Below are 15,309 nucleotides of genomic sequence, written 5' to 3'. Positions count from 1 at the left end.
ACCAAAGCCCTGAAATGATGTTACTTTCGTGAGTGTTAGATTACTAGTATCATTGTTCATGAGAAAAGGCCTGAAACTTAAGACAATCTGGGTGCCGAAATATGGAACAATCACTACGCACATTTTGCATAGTTATCTAAAGCAGAAATAAAAACGGATTAAAAGGGAGATTTAAAACTTTCCCAGGACCTAATGATTTTAAGTGTTTTCACTAAACCTCAAGTTTAAGCATTTAAGTGGGTTTTCAATAAGGGGCACTTTTCTTCTGCTTGATGAGTCCAACATGTAAAAGGGTCAATGTCCCACAAAACTGAAACCAAAGGGTGAAAAGGTTGAACCAGGATACCAACTGGCACAAAGGTGGCCAGAGCTGATTCTTCCTTTGAGATATTGCATTCTATTTATATTTAAATAGCGCAATTTCATTACCTACTGCAAGGCCTAAATAGTATCATAATTGGCTAACTGATAGTAATGCATCAAAATATAGCTTAGAGATAGAGTAAATAGGGGTGCCGTATAAACCACCCAGAACCTAGGGCAACCAGTGATCGTGAAGATCAAGGTTAACTGTGGTATGCTTGCATACTTTACATTACTCACAAATTATGCTGTATTTGTATTGAAACCACACAAGACAGATCGTATTTCATAATGTCATACAGAGACCATTCCTAAGGATAAATAAAAAAGTATTTGCTTTCATTAAATCACAACATTTTTTTAAAGAATTTTATCAAAGTTTTTTAAGTGCTCAGGCGCTCATTCAGTGAAGGTGAGGGCGGGCATATTCAAGAAAGGCAGAAGACCTACACAAGATACAAAGTAATATTGGTATAAAACCAGTTGCCTAATCTAAACAAAGCATGTGTCTGGTCTAATTGCCGGATGTGTCAAGTTTAAACCCTTAATTAAGTGCTGGGTCATCACCAGAATGAGACTGATTGAGAGCTTAAGCAAGGGCTATAGACAAGAAGGTCAGAGTCAGACCGGTCCCTGGTTCATAATTTGGGATGGATTTCACTTACTGGATACAGATGAGATATTCAATTAGCTGGGGTGATTAGAACCAAAATATTCACTGTACCATTAATGTGAATGAAGTACTTTCCAGTATTGTGAGCCCAGTGCCGCACTGTGACTGCCAGTGTTTACTCTGAAAGATGGACAGAGCCCTTGCTTATGCTTTCTATCAATACCATCCAGATGATGAACCACAACAGAATTCAGGGTTGAAACTTTGTACATGCACCCTGCATCTACACAAGACATATTTTATATTTAGATTAGGCATGCTGGATACACATAATTAATGTTGAACCAGCATTAACAGGTGTCTCATGCTGGTTTTCTGCCTGGCCTTCTATATATACTTCTTCTTATATACTTCTTCTATGTATTTCAACAGCACGGTGTGAACACCTGAGCCCTAAGAACCTTCGAAACAGCTCTTTAATATCCTGATTTAATTAAAGGAGTTTTCGAGTTATCCTTTGAGACGTTTCTGTATGGTATTATTAAATAAGATATTAAATGTTTGGTTGCAATACGTATGCAACATGATTTGTTTGTGAATAATGCAACGCATGCAAGCATACCAAAATATGCCTTCTCAAAAACTACCTTTATTGTATTGAGCAAGTGTTTGCGCATAACTTTGAAACTTTAGCAAACAATCTTAAACAAAACAATTAAATATTGCAGTAAGCGGATTTATACCTGCTAATTGGCCCTGCTCCACCTACTATCTTGAGTTATCTTCAAGGCTCTTACATCTCATACCCCTCCGACTTGCCAGAAATAATCAAGATAGAACGTGGCCAAAGCCACAGTAAGTAGTCTCCACATCCTGAATCCAGAGGCTTAGAAGTACAAACAGAAAAGCGCAGAACACAATCCTTCTGATGTGCACCTAGAATCTGATATAGACTCCAAACTCTAGGTCTTCAAGAAAGATCAAAGATCTCACTCACCAAGGAGCACCACATCTGTAAGAAGAAGCACCTTGTGCTGTCAACCATCCAGACAACGTGAAAGGGCAATGCCAATAACCTATAACGCCGTGATTAGTTTTATCACCTCATAATCATTACAGTGCTACACTGGCTAATGCCTGGTCTACACTTTACAAGTTACCCTTCCTACGTACGTACATTTTACACAAGTGCTGATGACGTGTCTGCAGTCCACTGTACAATTTAGTAGTCATTCTTATATGTTGTTCACAGGGATTTTCTTTGGCACACTTCCTGCTGCCAGAAATCTCTCGATGAAAATCAAATGAGAATAAGTAATTATCGGAAGAATCAGATGTGGTTCTAGTAACTCCTGCGTACATTCCTCATTTCTAAGAGGATCCCTCAGGATCCAGTTTTTACAACCCTACCCCGCCCCCCACCAGGCCTGATTGGTACCGGTAACTATAGGGAAGGGCGACACCAAGCAAAATAATGGAGCAAGCAGAGTGGAAGGTTTTGACTCACTTGTTCCACTAATGAACATCTTTTAGCGTGAAAGTACATGTCCCACACCAGAGTAGGGGACTACATTTGTGATAATAACTGTGAAAAACACACACATTGATAACCTATTAGCAGTCCATGCTGAGATCATACCTAGTGTTGATGCTCCTAGACAAAGACACGTGACAATGCCTTGAGCGGGTGAATCCTCACGCTAATTGAGCCTGTCTACAAACATACAAGTCAAAAGGTTTTTCTCTGGCGTGTTTTGCTCACCAGGACCTCAGGAGTTTATTGGACGATACCCTACTAAAGAACTGCAAACACTGAGTTAGCACCACCACTGGAGAGTCTGTTAATGAACAACAGGCACGAGGCTTATTCGACTACTTCAACCCTCCCTTTGATACGTGGCAGCAAGTGCAGATCAATCAGATTCTGTTGAGGCAAAAATCCTCTTTAAACAAAGGTGCTAACTAAACACTAGAGCAATCATCAAAGCTCACAACAACGTGAGGATTGAAACCTTTGAACACCCATGTTAAACTGTGACTGGCTATAAAGGCAACTATTGCACGTATGCACAGTTTGCTTTCCAACATCATAGACAGGTGGTTATAAATGTAAAGATAAAAAATAAGATAGCAACTGGTACATATACTCCAAAACGGGTGTCCATCGACGACGCATGGACGATGAAAGCTATTCATTTTGCTTGAAAGCTGTGTGCAGGCAACGTCCACACCACTGTTGACGCTGCAGATGAGCATTACTGAAGTACACAAAACATCATCACACAACCGACTACATATTTTCTTTTAAACTTCAGGGGAATGTTTCATAATGAACTGTGTGACAATAATCCAACTAAACCTTGTGCAATAATGACTCTTTTCTGCTCCTAATTTTTCACGACAAACACAAATTTTCCTATGGTAGGTCAACATTGGCAATACTTTCTGTAACCATTTACAACACATGGAAAGGCATTCTTTTCTTATAAACCCATGTCATGAATTGTCTTATTAAAAGCACATTCTAGCTTAATAACAAGATATACTAAGAACATTACATTACTACTCGCTTGTAATAATTTATTACAAGTGAGTAGAGACACCATAAAACCTCTGTCTGTCATGTAAGCAAAAAATAGGCAGCTGCCTTCTCTCAGGAATTGTGGAGAAAAACTATACAACTGCCAAGGTAGAGCTTCTGTGCACTATAAGTAGCACTTGAGGGATATAAACAAATAGGCTCCTTCTGCTTCGAGAGAACATCCTTCTTCTGAGAATCATATGCCTTCAGCCTCTGCCCGTGCAGGTAAGAACAGTGGGGCGGTTGGGCTGGGTGGGTGGGGAGATTTCGACAGACGATGATGAGGGAAAATTAAATAAATAATTCATTTTCCCTTCTCATCGTCCGTTGAAATCCTCCCCAACCCGGCCCCACTGCTCCACCGCTCTTAGCTGCATGGGCCATGGCTGTCTGCCCTTACAGACGCCGTGTGAAGGCTGGTGTACATCCTGAAATTTGCATTTGTTGGCCTGCCACTAAGAAATCGGAATGTTTGCCAAAATACTAGATAATGAGGACAAAGGAAGTCAGCTAGGAACTTAATCACCATGAAAAGCAGGAAAGCCAGCACCTTATGTCTCTATAAGGTCGTTGTACTCATGGACAGGCTTGTAACATTCTGATTGTCCTACTGCAAATAAAGCCCATTCCTAAATGGTTGAGATGAAAAAAACTGAAGGTCAAAAGACAGAGAGGGAAAATAATTTATTGGGGTCTAAGTGATTTTGGAGCATCTGTACATCTAAGGAAGATGTTTCAAGAACCCTGTCTTTTGTTAACAAACGACTTTGACCTTGGAGAGTTACTAAGCAGCAAAGATGTAGAGGGCAGAGACAGAGAGTCACTGTGCACCATCACTCCCACCGAACAAACAAACAAAAATGATTCAGCCTCTATGTAACACTATGGAGTCAATAGAGATGCCTGCCTAGTCAAGCCGGTTACCAATCGGAGAAAGGTACAAATGCAGTTGTGTGGAACAAAAGCTGAATATTAGCTGGACGTGTTCAGTGCTCACACAGGACGAATGTGAGAGAAAGCGGTGCTGTGCTCTGGGTGTCTCTTGGCGAAAGACTAATAAAACAGAAGAAACAAGTTCCCTGCCGGCCGCACTGTCAATCACACCAATGACCTCACTTCCAAGCAGATACCGCCTGTCATTGTGGGTCCCTCAGCCATCCGCATCATCAAAGCAAGAAGCCAGGGTATCTGCTTGATATACTGAAAAAAGCTTGCCTCGCCATGCTATTCATAACACCTCAGCAAGACCACTCCCCATCCCTATATGTAGAGAGAAACGAGGAGTTAAAGTGACATGCCCTCAAGGCCCTTGATAGTACTGAGTACAGCATTCTGCCCTACTAGGCATTGATGACCACTTCAGGTAGAGAGCGCGATCGAGGCCAATAAATTGTCATTGTATTTTCTCGTCCACCCTTCATGTGTACGCGTCACATCCATCCTGCATTCCGAGGCAGCATTCTCTGCACAACCGGAAGCACGAGTGGAGATTGCTCTGATGTTAAATTCGTTTTCACCGCAGCAAATTTGTTGTTTACGAAGTCGCAGGGTCAGCTGTTTTGTCTCAACCTTTCCAGTTCAAATCCATTACATTCCACAGCTAAAAAGTCTTGCAAAGCACCTTCGTTCGTGATTGACAAGATTAAGGCAGCAAAAAAATTGAATGAAATGTGATTTGTTGAGTCAGGACTTGTAAAATCAGTTTTAGAAATGTCATGTATCGTAGTTAATAAAAGGCTATTGTCAACCGCCTGTAAAACGGAAAAAATACACTTGAATGGACACTTGAATAGTGTCCTGAACCCCCGTTAACATGTTACACAGCGTCTGACTGTTCCCATCGTACACCTGCCATGTTTGGCGCCATTTTGCTCTCAACAAATGTTTCACAAGAAGCCCATGTTTATGGATGTGTTCAATATATGAAACAATGTATCTATTTTCTTCATGTAATTTGAATTCGAAAAAGGCAACATATATTGTTAATAATACATACACCCTTTTCATGGTAGAATACAATATATTCAACATTTCAAAATGGTAACAGCGAATTAACGGCTTCTTTATATTCAACAATAGAATTGTGCGTGCTCCTATGTGTCTATCTGCTTAAACGTGTTTGGCTATGTCCGCGTGCGTGCGTGCTGGTGCATCGTCTGCAGGTGCGTCTGCGTACCTGTTTCTATCTGTGACTGCCTGCCAGCCAATGTATGCGGCAACTCCACATAGATGTGTCCCATTTCACTATTGATAGACTGAATCCTACATAGGAGTTCTGGAAACTGTACTATCTGTAATCTGGATATGCATTTAGGCACCTTGCTAGTTAAATAATTATGCCAGATTTGTATTAAACCGGTATATCTGCAATGTCGAGGTATTATGATGTCGTCTGAACTTTTGACCACAATCTCTGCAAATAAGCACAGGTTGAACCGCTATCTAGCATGACTCTGAAATCAGCTTATTTGCAAACTGTTCACATTTACATTTGAGCATCTGCTAAAACCCCAGCTACCATGGCCAGATGCCAAAAGAGGCACGGCTTGCTTGTACACTATCAAAATACATATGCTGAAACATACAAAGAAAGCAATTGTACACCATGAAAACACGATCCTCAAAGAGGGGCGAAAAGCAAGGAATGGGTAAAGATGAAAAGTCAGTTTGGGTGCATGGAGAACAGGCGGGTTCTCTGGCTCTCAGAGAAACCCCCTTCCACATGTACCACTCCTCTCATAGGACTTACTGGAGATTTCTGGGTGTAAACCCCCGATTCCAGACTGAAGACCTTCTGTTTGCCCTCAAGACAGCCTCATGAACATGCATCAAAGACATGACAGAGGTTGTAACACAGCTCCTGATTCACTTTGTGCACATCTGTTTCAAACTGAAAGAGGTTTGTTTAAGAGGCCAACCAAACAGAAGATAGTGCTGTCAGGAAGATGGGCTGGAGACACTGCTTACTGCATAGTACGAGGCATGAGTGGGGGAGCAACACTTCTCACCTGCTAGTGCTAAGTTTATTTCGGGTAAGGAAAGGTTGGCATTCATCACAGAGTGCCTGCGTTTTAGGTTGACGCTGCACATGTGGTGTGAATAACTTCCCCTGTAGGCCGGGGGTATGTTTGCTAGGCAACTGTGATACAATGTTACTGCCGCCAAAAATTTGCCACTCAGATCTTGGACTTCCTAGCCAAGATCTACTGCTTCCTATGGATTTGCATTGAAGGAAGGACGCTGGCAATCCAGAGAAGTGTTTAAAGAGTTGTGTTGAAGATTAAACAAATTTCAAGTATTTCTTGATCATTATATTAATTCTTCTGAGACTGGGGTGGTGTGATTCAACAAGATGGACAAAGTATGATACTATGTTGTGCCTGGGCATCATTGCCCAGCATACGACTAGGAAATGTGGGTACTGGCTGAGGGGGGTGAAGCCCTTCTCAAGCAGCCACCACATTTTCTCTCAGGGTGAGGCACAAGCAAACCCCAAATTAACCTGTTCTCAACCCTCTGGTAGCTTGGCACAATATCCTTCAGGCTTAACTTACAGGCAATGATTAAAGTATTTATATAGTACTTTGAACAGTAATAAAGTGAAAACACAACACAAGAAAAATCCTATTTAAATTTAGAAAAACAGAGGCAACTTAAACAAATTATTTGAGATCAACTCAACAAAAATCCAATCAATAGAACTGAAGACATGCAATTTGAAAACAATTTGAGTCAAAACAGTGCTTAGAAGAACAAAGCACCAACAGTGGTTTTCTGGTCGTGCCAAGTTAGGACCCCTAAACATGTATCTTAAATCCTAGTTTGCTGAGCGGTGAAATTCTGCGTCGAGAATGAATCATGCAGTGGCAGTTTCAAGGAAGGTGTGGTGGAGCGATGCGGAGTGCTGCGTCATCATCGAGGATGCCGTTGATGAGGGGCTTGCGATGCAAAGTCCTGTCTCTAGGATGGGTCGGGCTGCGGAGGTTCTGAAGCAGAGCTGCGAGAAGATGCGTCACACTGCATTGGTTGTGCTCACAGGACCACAGCTGGGCTGGCAGAGAACCTTCAGGCTCACTTCCAATGGTCCAGGACTAGAGTTCCACCACTTGGGGGGTAGAACTTACAGCAGAAAGTGATCAAGTGCTGGGTTCAAGGTGGATGGAGTCTTTTCTGTCCCTGAGGCTATCATCAGGAAGCCAGACAATTATCCTTTGAAGTCGCTCTGGTGGTCCTGGGTTCAAGATGCAGGTCCAGTCCTTGTTCATCCAGGCAGCAGGACAACAGAGAAGTAGTCCTTCTTGCAGAAAAGCAGAGCAGTCCAGGGTCTTCCACAGGTCCATAGGTGTACTGAAGAGTTTGGTCTGAGGGTCCATTATTGAATGCATGAGGTTACTACGCATACTTTCACAACGCGATATTTTACATCACGTTCCTTACAACGCAAGTCGTTACAACGACTTGCACTGGAGGGCGCTGGACTTAGGAATAGTATGATTTACTATTCCAACTCCAGCCTACGTTACAGTAGGGAAGGTGTTGGAATAGTAAATCATACTATTCCTTAGCTGAGAGCGCCGTCCAGCGTAAGTCGTTGTAACGACATGCGTTGTAATGCCCGCAATGTAAACATACCGCGGTGTAACAACCGCGTTGTGAAGGTCGTTCTCCCCAATATTTATACCTGGTGCCCACTTTGAAGTAGAAGGTAGTTCTGGAGGGTTACACCCCCAGAGGTTCTTGGAATTTCCTGCCTCTCTGCCCTGGCCCCGGCTTGTCTAGGGTAATAAAAGACTAGTGCCTTTCTTGTGCAGTTTTTGTAGAAAACCTTAAACAACAAAAGTGACAAGTCAGGCTGCAGGAGTCATAAGTTGGTTTACTTTCTTATCCCAGTCCCCTTTTCCTGTTTCTATCACAGGCTTTCATATTCAAGAGTGGAGTTGGTTGGAGACAGAAAAGAGCATCACTGCAATTGGATTTCAAGCACACAGGTTAGGGTATTCACATTTTACAGCTTAGTCTGAGGGTGATGGGCAACTTGAGCGTTTTTAAAATTTAAGCGAAAAAGAGGATACTCCAGGAGCAAAATCTATCTAAGACAGAGCAAGGTAGAGTATTTAGATGCTGAGTTGGTGTTGGCCATCAGTAATCTTGTTCAGCTCAAGAAACCATACTTTTCCAGTGATACAAGAAATCATAATTGGCAGTCAAATCCATTGCTTGGTTGCGTAAAACTCTGCCTGACTCAACAAAGACTGCACATGACCACTGTTACACTGGAACAAGACAAGGTGACCACTTGGTTCGTATTTGGAAAGTGACATTCTGACTCTGCCCCCAAGAAAAATACACATTAGTTTGTTTGACCCAAGTGCGGTATATTTTATTTATAATATTAATTCATTCTACCCAACTTATAAACATGCCCCAAGGAGAATGACAACAAAATCAACGCCTATATAAATGAGAAGCTATAGCATGATACAATTACACTGTGAGCAATGACATGCAGAGGCATCGGCACCTATTCTCATGTAAGATATAACTGTTTGTACTGGTGTACAGCATATTGTGTTGTTTACATATTATTGTGCGATATACCACTACTCTGACCATGGGTCTGTATTTCCGATGTCAGATTCCAAACATATCTGTACGAATCAATAATAACAGTCATGTTAATGTAAAATACCAATAAAGATATTTAAACCAAAAAAAAATGAGAAGCTATAGGTGAAATGGATGAGGGTGATGTGTGAATAGATTTTACTACATGAATGGCATCTTGCTTAGATCATCATTATTAGATTGCCCATAGCTCGTAGCATTTCCCACTGTCCATGTTTTGCACTGACGTATTTCTTTTTTTTTCCCCTTCTTCACAGAAAGTGGGAGTTGTTCCTTATGGGAGCTAACTTTTGAGGATAATGGACAGAGCATTTCTTTCAAGTTATCTTTCACATGTGTTCCTCCGCCTTTGATTTGGAACAATATTGACAATCTTTTTAAAGGCAATAACTTAAGAGGTTAAAAGTAACACTTTTTATGTGGAGATCCAAATGTGGAAAACTTTGTGACCTTCAGATATTATTTGCAGTATTGGTGAGAAAATTACTTCACAACTTCGCAGAGAGAAAGGGTAAACAGTGAGCGTGCATGGTGGGGTGGTCACCTGTGAGGAGAGAAAGTGGTGGTGGTGGGAAAGTGGCAGTGGCAGAGGGTGTGACATGAGAGCGTGTCTGGGGAGAAGTGAAGGGATGGATGTAATATGGATAGCAGTGGCAAAAGATCAGCTACATGTAAGGTTGTAACTGTCTTTTCAACAAAGAATATGTCTTTCACTCTTGGAAAAATGACATTCTAAATATAAGTATTTTCAGTTCAATGATTTCCATTCTAGGCCATGTCCTCAAATCTTAAAGTGCTTGTGTCATTTTTGAAGTGATCTTTCACTCCACAATCCATGAACCTATGATTGAGGACTGTTTCGATCTATACCGTTTAGGTTGGTTTCCAGCCATTCTAACTCTTGAAAGATATATTATCTAGTACCGAACTAATTTTTAATCTCAAACCAGGGCCCTTTGCTCCCTAAAAGGTTATGCAGGTCATCTGTTACTTTGAACAGTGCATCTGCTCTGCAGGGAGACGTCACATTTTGAAGATGGAGTCTATAGTTAGTGGAACGATGATGAGCCAACAGCCCTGCAACCCAATGACTGTAGAAGGATGGAGGTGAAGTGAGGCAAGCTTAAGCAGTGCAACCAGTACAGGGCAATTTTTCACTGGTGCAGTGCAAATGCTCACAAGCCTTTAAATGATATTCTCACTCTTGAATAACTGGTACAAAATATAATTTTTGCTCTGCTCGTCAGGGCAAATATCTCCCTAAAAGTATCAAACACTAGTGCAAGACTGCCCAGATGGTGTGCATTTTATGCGACCAGTACCATAGTACTAAACATCTTAAAATTATGACATGTGAACACAAGTATAAATGTTTACAATTATAGAGGATTACCACATTTTGGTAAATAAATCAGTCCGTACAGAGATTCAAATATCTGTTTATCTCATGCCATCGCCCTTCCTTTACTGAAAGAAACTGTTAGGTCTGAAACTATCATCGGTATTTTGAATCCCTGCATCTCTCTTCCTTTAGTTTCCCTTCCCTACTAACATGCACACATGCTAAAATGTGTAAGGTATGACTGACTCAACTGCGCCATTTTAGCCAGATTCACTCGGGCAGTGAGACCTGCATCAAATCTATTTAAAAACCTTGCTAGGATATTAAAGGAAGTGACATCATATACTCAGCAATCAAAGGCATGGAAAAGTAGTGCCATAAAAAAACGTTGACCCAGATAAAAACACAGTGAATCAAAGTACATGTGTAAATCTAAGATATAAAAGTACATTCTCATAGAAAAGTATCAAAGATAGCGAACAGCACTTCTACGGAAGTACCGTAGTTACAACTGCTAATGATTCGTTAACTATGAACATGGATTCACTTTTCCTCCCTGTTTATTTTCCTTTTTAAGTAATTCTAGTTTTTGAGCATTGCCTGTAGTCTCTAGTAAAATAGTAAACAAAAAATACATGTAATGGTATAAAACAAACAGAGTTCATACCAATATTTTTGCGCATACATTCCGAATATGGACACAAAACAAATTGCATTGAAGTAAAGGGCAAAAACACAATGTAAACTGGTAATGCAATCACAGAAGATTGATTATTAAGCTTTAATAACATATTTAGAAATAACTTACTCAATAATGAAATATACTTCCCACTGAAGTAGGCAGTAACATAAAACACCCACAATAACAACGAGTTGGCGCGAGGACGGGTCTTGAATTCTTACCAGCAGGAATAATTCCAATTCGTATGTTGCACTGGGTTAGCGGCGCTCTGGCATTATTTTGATCTATGCCTGAGTCCTTCTGGATCCTTCCAATTAGACCATGCATCACTTCGCTGAACATCCCATCCCCGCCAACACACACAATTCTATCAGAGGAATAAAGGCAAAAAGTGGAATGGTCACTAAGTTTAACTACTAAAGGGAGAAAACAAGCAGTTCATGTACATCTGTTCAAATAAAGCAACAGTATAATATACTCATTTAAATGTTGATACAGTGCTAATTTCTGTTGATTTGAAAAGAAGCAACATTATTTATATAAGGTACTGAATAAATGTCAGCAATATTTCAATGACTGTATAATACTTTTATGAAGTGTTGCTTTACTTAAAATGCTGCAACTTTAGCTTCCAAGTATTCCCTTTAAAATAGGATTACTACTTGGGCTTTTATGCCCACTCCACTCCATTTCCACAATGTGTGAGACGGAACGATAAAAACATACTCATCTAGATCCTAGAATTCTGGTACCCAATGCCCATGCCCATTTTAGAAAACATGAACTTCTAGAGTTGAGGACAAATTCAGATCAAGGTTGCCAGTAACATAGCTCATAGAGTTAAATACTTGCTTTGAAATATGTGGGACTGGGCGGGGCACATGCGTGATTTCTCCCAAAGCCAATTAAACCTTCAATCCTTAACATCCTCAGCAGAAAAGACAAAGAGGCAGTCATGAGGACCATCCCTCACTAGAAACGAGACTGGGGCAATCATGCGGACCATCCAATAATGTGCCTTAACTGACCCATGCCCCTACCACATCAGCAACCTGGAAACATCATCAATCAACACCACCCTGGCTTATATCGTCACCAGCTTCATCATGCCTATCACTGTTGTGGATGAATGGAAACTTGCAGAATTCTATGCCCTCCTCAAGCAGTTCACAGCCGACCCAAAACAACGGACCCATCTCCCTGTGCCTCTATCCATCCAAAGTGATTGTGAATACCATCAACAAGCAACTAACACCCCACCTCGAACTTCACCATTTTTTAGACAACACTCAATCAGGATTCAGAAAGAACCACAGCACCAAAACAGCACTCATCACAGCCACCAATAACATTTGAATCATCCTGAACTGAGAAGAAATAGCAGTCCTCATCCTGCTTGACCTCTCAACTGCATTCTCCCACCACACCCTTATTAGAAGACTCCACAAGATTGGCATGTGCACTCATAGGCAATGTTAGCGTGCAGACTGCCAATGTGCCCTGCCCCAGCAGCACGTACGTATAACACCATGATCAGTGGAGCGCCTTGGTGCTCCATCCACCAGTCGCACCGCAAAATCAGGATGTATTCTACAAATTCCATCGCTATATATGTATATTTTTATGTACAACTGACATCTGGCACACACATTTTTCATAAACATTTCAGATATTGTGTATAAACATATAATATAAAGGTTTGTGTTGAAGTAAAAGGGAGGGTGTTTTGAGTAGGAACACGTAATGGTTAGTGGGACTTGTATGTTTTATTTTGAATTAACAATTAGTAACAGGTGAATGGGTGGGAGGTTCACAGGGGGATTGGTTTAATTGCGGTCAGAAAGTAGCAGTGAGTTGTTTTTAGTACTTGCATTGCGATGAGACAATAGGGAGAGGTGTCAGTTTCACTGCTAAGAAACATTAGGTACAAATGATCATAATTAGTTTGGGGAATTTATCACGGTGTGTGGTTTTAGGTTGATACACACTGGGTAGAGTTTTAGTATTTGAGTTTCCAATGTTGGTGGGGTCACTTGTTTATGCACTAATTTTCGTGAGAAAAGCTGGCATTATAGTTTATAGTTTAAAGAATGGGTCAAGATGTCACAGTTTATGCACATTGTCTAAATGTCACAAATTACTAATAGTGGTTTTGAATTTGGATTTGTAGCTACCCCGGATGAAGGGCTGTCCAGCCCGAAATGCATTGGGTACAAGCGATCTCAGCTGCCTAGGATGAATTATGTATTCCCACGTGCTACAGAAAAAGGCTTGAGGCATATCTATAGCATTTGAAAATATGGAGATACATGCAGCCTTTCATGTGAATGGAAAAAGATATGAGAAAGCTGTAAATAAAACATGGATTAAAAAGGATTACAATGGATCATAACAGAATATTTAATTCACAATGGAATTTGTGGACTACATCCTGATTTTGCTGTGCAACTGGTGGATGGAGCATCAAGGCGCTTCACTGATCATGGTGTTATCCGTGCGTGCTGCTGGGGCAGGGCACATCGCCAGTCTGCACGCTAACATTGCCTAGGAGTATACTGTAAAACGGACTGTTGAACATAAAGGTGTGCATCGTGTAATATCAAATGTACATTTAAAGATTAACACTAACACTGGAACTCTATTGGGATAGAGCAACCCTACGGATCCACAACTTATTGGAAGAATACGTTTCTTTCTATCAAGGGGCCACAGAGTTTTAAAGGACAGACATGGGGGAATGCTGAGCAATGGTTTACGGGTAACACACCATTTCAAGTCAAGTTGAAAAGCGGAACGTACTTTAGGCCTTAAGAAACAAAAGATAGTAACAAATTCAGTATCTTGTTGCGATATCTAAATAATGTAACTTCACATGAATAACAGGGCCCTATAGAGGCAGTGTTTATAAGGTGGGCGAACAGGGCTGTTTTCCATTAAACAAGTAGACCACCAGGGTTATGCTTTATCATCAATATTTAAAAAAATATTAAGGGACATGTTACTATAATTGCTATGGGCAGCATTAAGTATAGCATTTGTTTGATGGTGTGGTAACCAAGATTGTTAGACAAAACAAATTCACTAGCAAAGCTTTTAATCCGTTCACTCCAATTTAAGACTTACTGATTTAAATGCAACTATGACAAGATCTCAATTAATTTAATTACTTTATGTAGGGCCACCTCTTGGTCACTTTAGAAGGACAGTCTAAAATATATTTGATTCCCAGTACCAGCAAACCGCTGCTATCCCTGGCGAGCCGGTGCCTGTATCCTCAAGTGTGGAACTCATGCAAATATGAATCTCCCCAAAAACATTCTACTAGCATTGAGGGGGGTGCTTGAAAATGTTTAATTATTCTCTCAACACCTTAGTTAACAACACAGATGTGCTTCGGCAAACAGTCGTGTTCACTGTCTTCATCAAGTTACCCTATTCCTATATACAATGTCTAAATCTGAAATCAGTGACATATAAACCAATCATTGCCATAGATACGGGCTAAACTTCAGCAGCGGTGAAGATAGGATACTTGGCAGCCATCTTAAAACGAGGAGTGGCTGTTGACTTTCTGCTGTGAGAAGTATATATATTTCTTCATCTATGTATATATTTAGATGGCTGAGGACTAGTGCGAGACACACAAGGCCAACAAAAATGTTGATATCATACAAAATTGTAAAATAAATATTACGAAAGCCTTATATAGATGCTAAAATTCTGGTTTGACCTGGCTGTGAAGGATAAATAGGAAATTTGATCCTTGCACAATCTGGCATTTTATCACCCTTCTCTTTAGTTAGTGGCAGACTTAGCTCAGTCCTGAATCTTCCCATTTCCTGTAGACAGCTTATTTGAGTTATTGGCTATTCAAAGCTCCTTGAGACCCCGGTTTCATCATGTAGTGACCTGGCCAGATAACTGCCCATTTACTAAAGATTGGCTAGACCCTTTCATTACCATTAAATATATTTTTTGCATACTTGCTTGAGAGATAATGTTTAGAGTGCAAAGCAAGGAGATCTCTATATTTCTATTTAGCATATATAATGATGTGATAAAGACAAGAGAAAATGTTGCTCTTTTATGCGCTGAGGTTTAAC

General features: G+C 40.7%; 1 protein-coding gene across 6 annotated transcripts in view; it reads right to left on the bottom strand.

Moving 5' to 3' along the window:
• Positions 1 to 15,309, bottom strand: part of CERK (ceramide kinase) — a 222,528-nt gene that overhangs the window by 126,233 nt on the left and 80,986 nt on the right. For all 6 annotated transcript variants that reach the window (XM_085654067.1, XM_085654069.1, XM_085654065.1 and 3 more), the window contains one exon: positions 11,428 to 11,573. In XM_085654067.1, coding sequence (XP_085510193.1) covers positions 11,428 to 11,573 — 146 coding nt within the window. The remainder of the gene's footprint in view (positions 1 to 11,427; positions 11,574 to 15,309) is intronic.

The sequence above is a fragment of the Triturus cristatus genome, chromosome 4_1, assembly GCF_964204655.1.
Source record: "Triturus cristatus chromosome 4_1, aTriCri1.1, whole genome shotgun sequence".
Taxonomy (NCBI): Eukaryota; Metazoa; Chordata; class Amphibia; order Caudata; family Salamandridae; genus Triturus; species Triturus cristatus.
The sequence above is the reverse complement of the archived record's forward strand: the minus strand, read 5'-3'. Positions and strand labels throughout refer to the sequence as shown.